General features: G+C 37.5%; 1 protein-coding gene across 1 annotated transcript; it reads left to right on the top strand.

Annotated features, from left to right (window-relative positions):
- The first annotated feature begins 243 nt into the window (after nt 1–243).
- Nucleotides 244–694, top strand: LOC140918873 (uncharacterized). Its single transcript, XM_073363682.1, has 2 exons — nt 244–418; nt 540–694. Exons 1-2 carry the CDS (start codon nt 244–246, stop codon nt 692–694), a joined length of 330 nt encoding a protein of 109 aa, XP_073219783.1.
- The last annotated feature ends 663 nt before the right edge of the window (nt 695–1,357 follow it).

Here is a 1,357-nt window from a genome sequence, read left to right as displayed (position 1 = left end):
TGAATTTCTGTCTTGATTAATATTTTGAATAAGCATTGTATCTGTACTCTTATATTGATAATTCATGCAATTGTGAATCTTTGTTCCTGAATAAATTCTGTAACCGATCATTGTTAATCTGATTAATAATCTTGTAAAATTAGTAAAGACATTTCTCTTATATCTTTTAACAAATAGAGGCCATAATTTCCTACAATTGGCATCAAGAGCCTGGTCTTTTTAGAGTAACTCTCATAAAAGAAAATGACCTCTGTAAAATTCCTGGGAGAAGGTGCATCCTTGGCTAGGCCCCCTGCATTTAATGGGGCTGCCTACATGTATTGGAAAGAGAGGATGTTAATTTTTCTTGAAGCCTGTAGTTTTGATATACTAGAAGCAGTAATAGATGGTCCTTATGTGCCAACCATAGCTGGCACAGGTGATTCATCAATCCCAAAACCCAGATCAGATTGGTTTGAGGATGACAAGAAAAAGGTTGGATATAATGCTAAGGCTAAAAATATTATTACCTCTGCTTTAAGTGCTGACGAATTTTTCAGGGTGTCTAACTGCAAAAACTGCCAAGGAGATGTGGGACACATTGCAACAAACGCATGAAGGAACAACAGATGTAAAAAGGGCCCGAATCAGCACGCTAATGCATGAGTATGAGCTGTTCAACATGAAGAAAGAGGAGTCCGTTAATGATATGTAGACAAGATTTACTCACATAATCAATAATCTAAATGCTCTTGGTAAGGTGATTGACAATGAGCAGCAAATCAGCAAAGTGATGAGGTCCTGGACCAGAGAGTGGCAGCCAAAGATCACTGCCATAGCAGAATCAAAAGACCTTGGTAGCATGTCAATTGCCACACTATTTGGAAAACTAAGAGAGCATGAGATGGAACTGCATAGACTAAGTGAGGCTGAACAGACTGACAGAAAAAGAAAAGGGTTGTCTCTAAAAGCCCAAGCACATCAAACAAAGTTCGAACAAGAGATCTGCACTGACGATTCAAATAGTGAGACCGATGAAGATTCAAAAATTGGATTACTTGTCAGAAAATTCAAAAAGTTTCTAAAAAAGAAGGATAGCAAATCAAGAAAACCCTCAAATTCAAAAACACATGACATCAAGATAACCTACTTTAAGTGTGGGAAGACAGGACATATAAAATCTGAGTGCTTCCAATTGCAAAACAGAAATAAGACTGCAAAGGCTAAAGGCAATCAACCACCTCCTAAGACCAGAAAAGCCTACATAGCCTAGAATGATAATGATGAAGAGTCCTCTGCATCTTCAGAAGAAGAAGAAGCTAATCTTTGTCTAATGGCCAACACAGATTCAGATTCTGATAGTGAGGTAAGTTCTAAA

The sequence above is a fragment of the Cicer arietinum genome, chromosome 1, assembly GCF_000331145.2.
Source record: "Cicer arietinum cultivar CDC Frontier isolate Library 1 chromosome 1, Cicar.CDCFrontier_v2.0, whole genome shotgun sequence".
In the NCBI taxonomy this organism is placed as follows: Eukaryota; Viridiplantae; Streptophyta; class Magnoliopsida; order Fabales; family Fabaceae; genus Cicer; species Cicer arietinum.
This window is presented reverse-complemented; position numbering and strand designations above follow the sequence as displayed.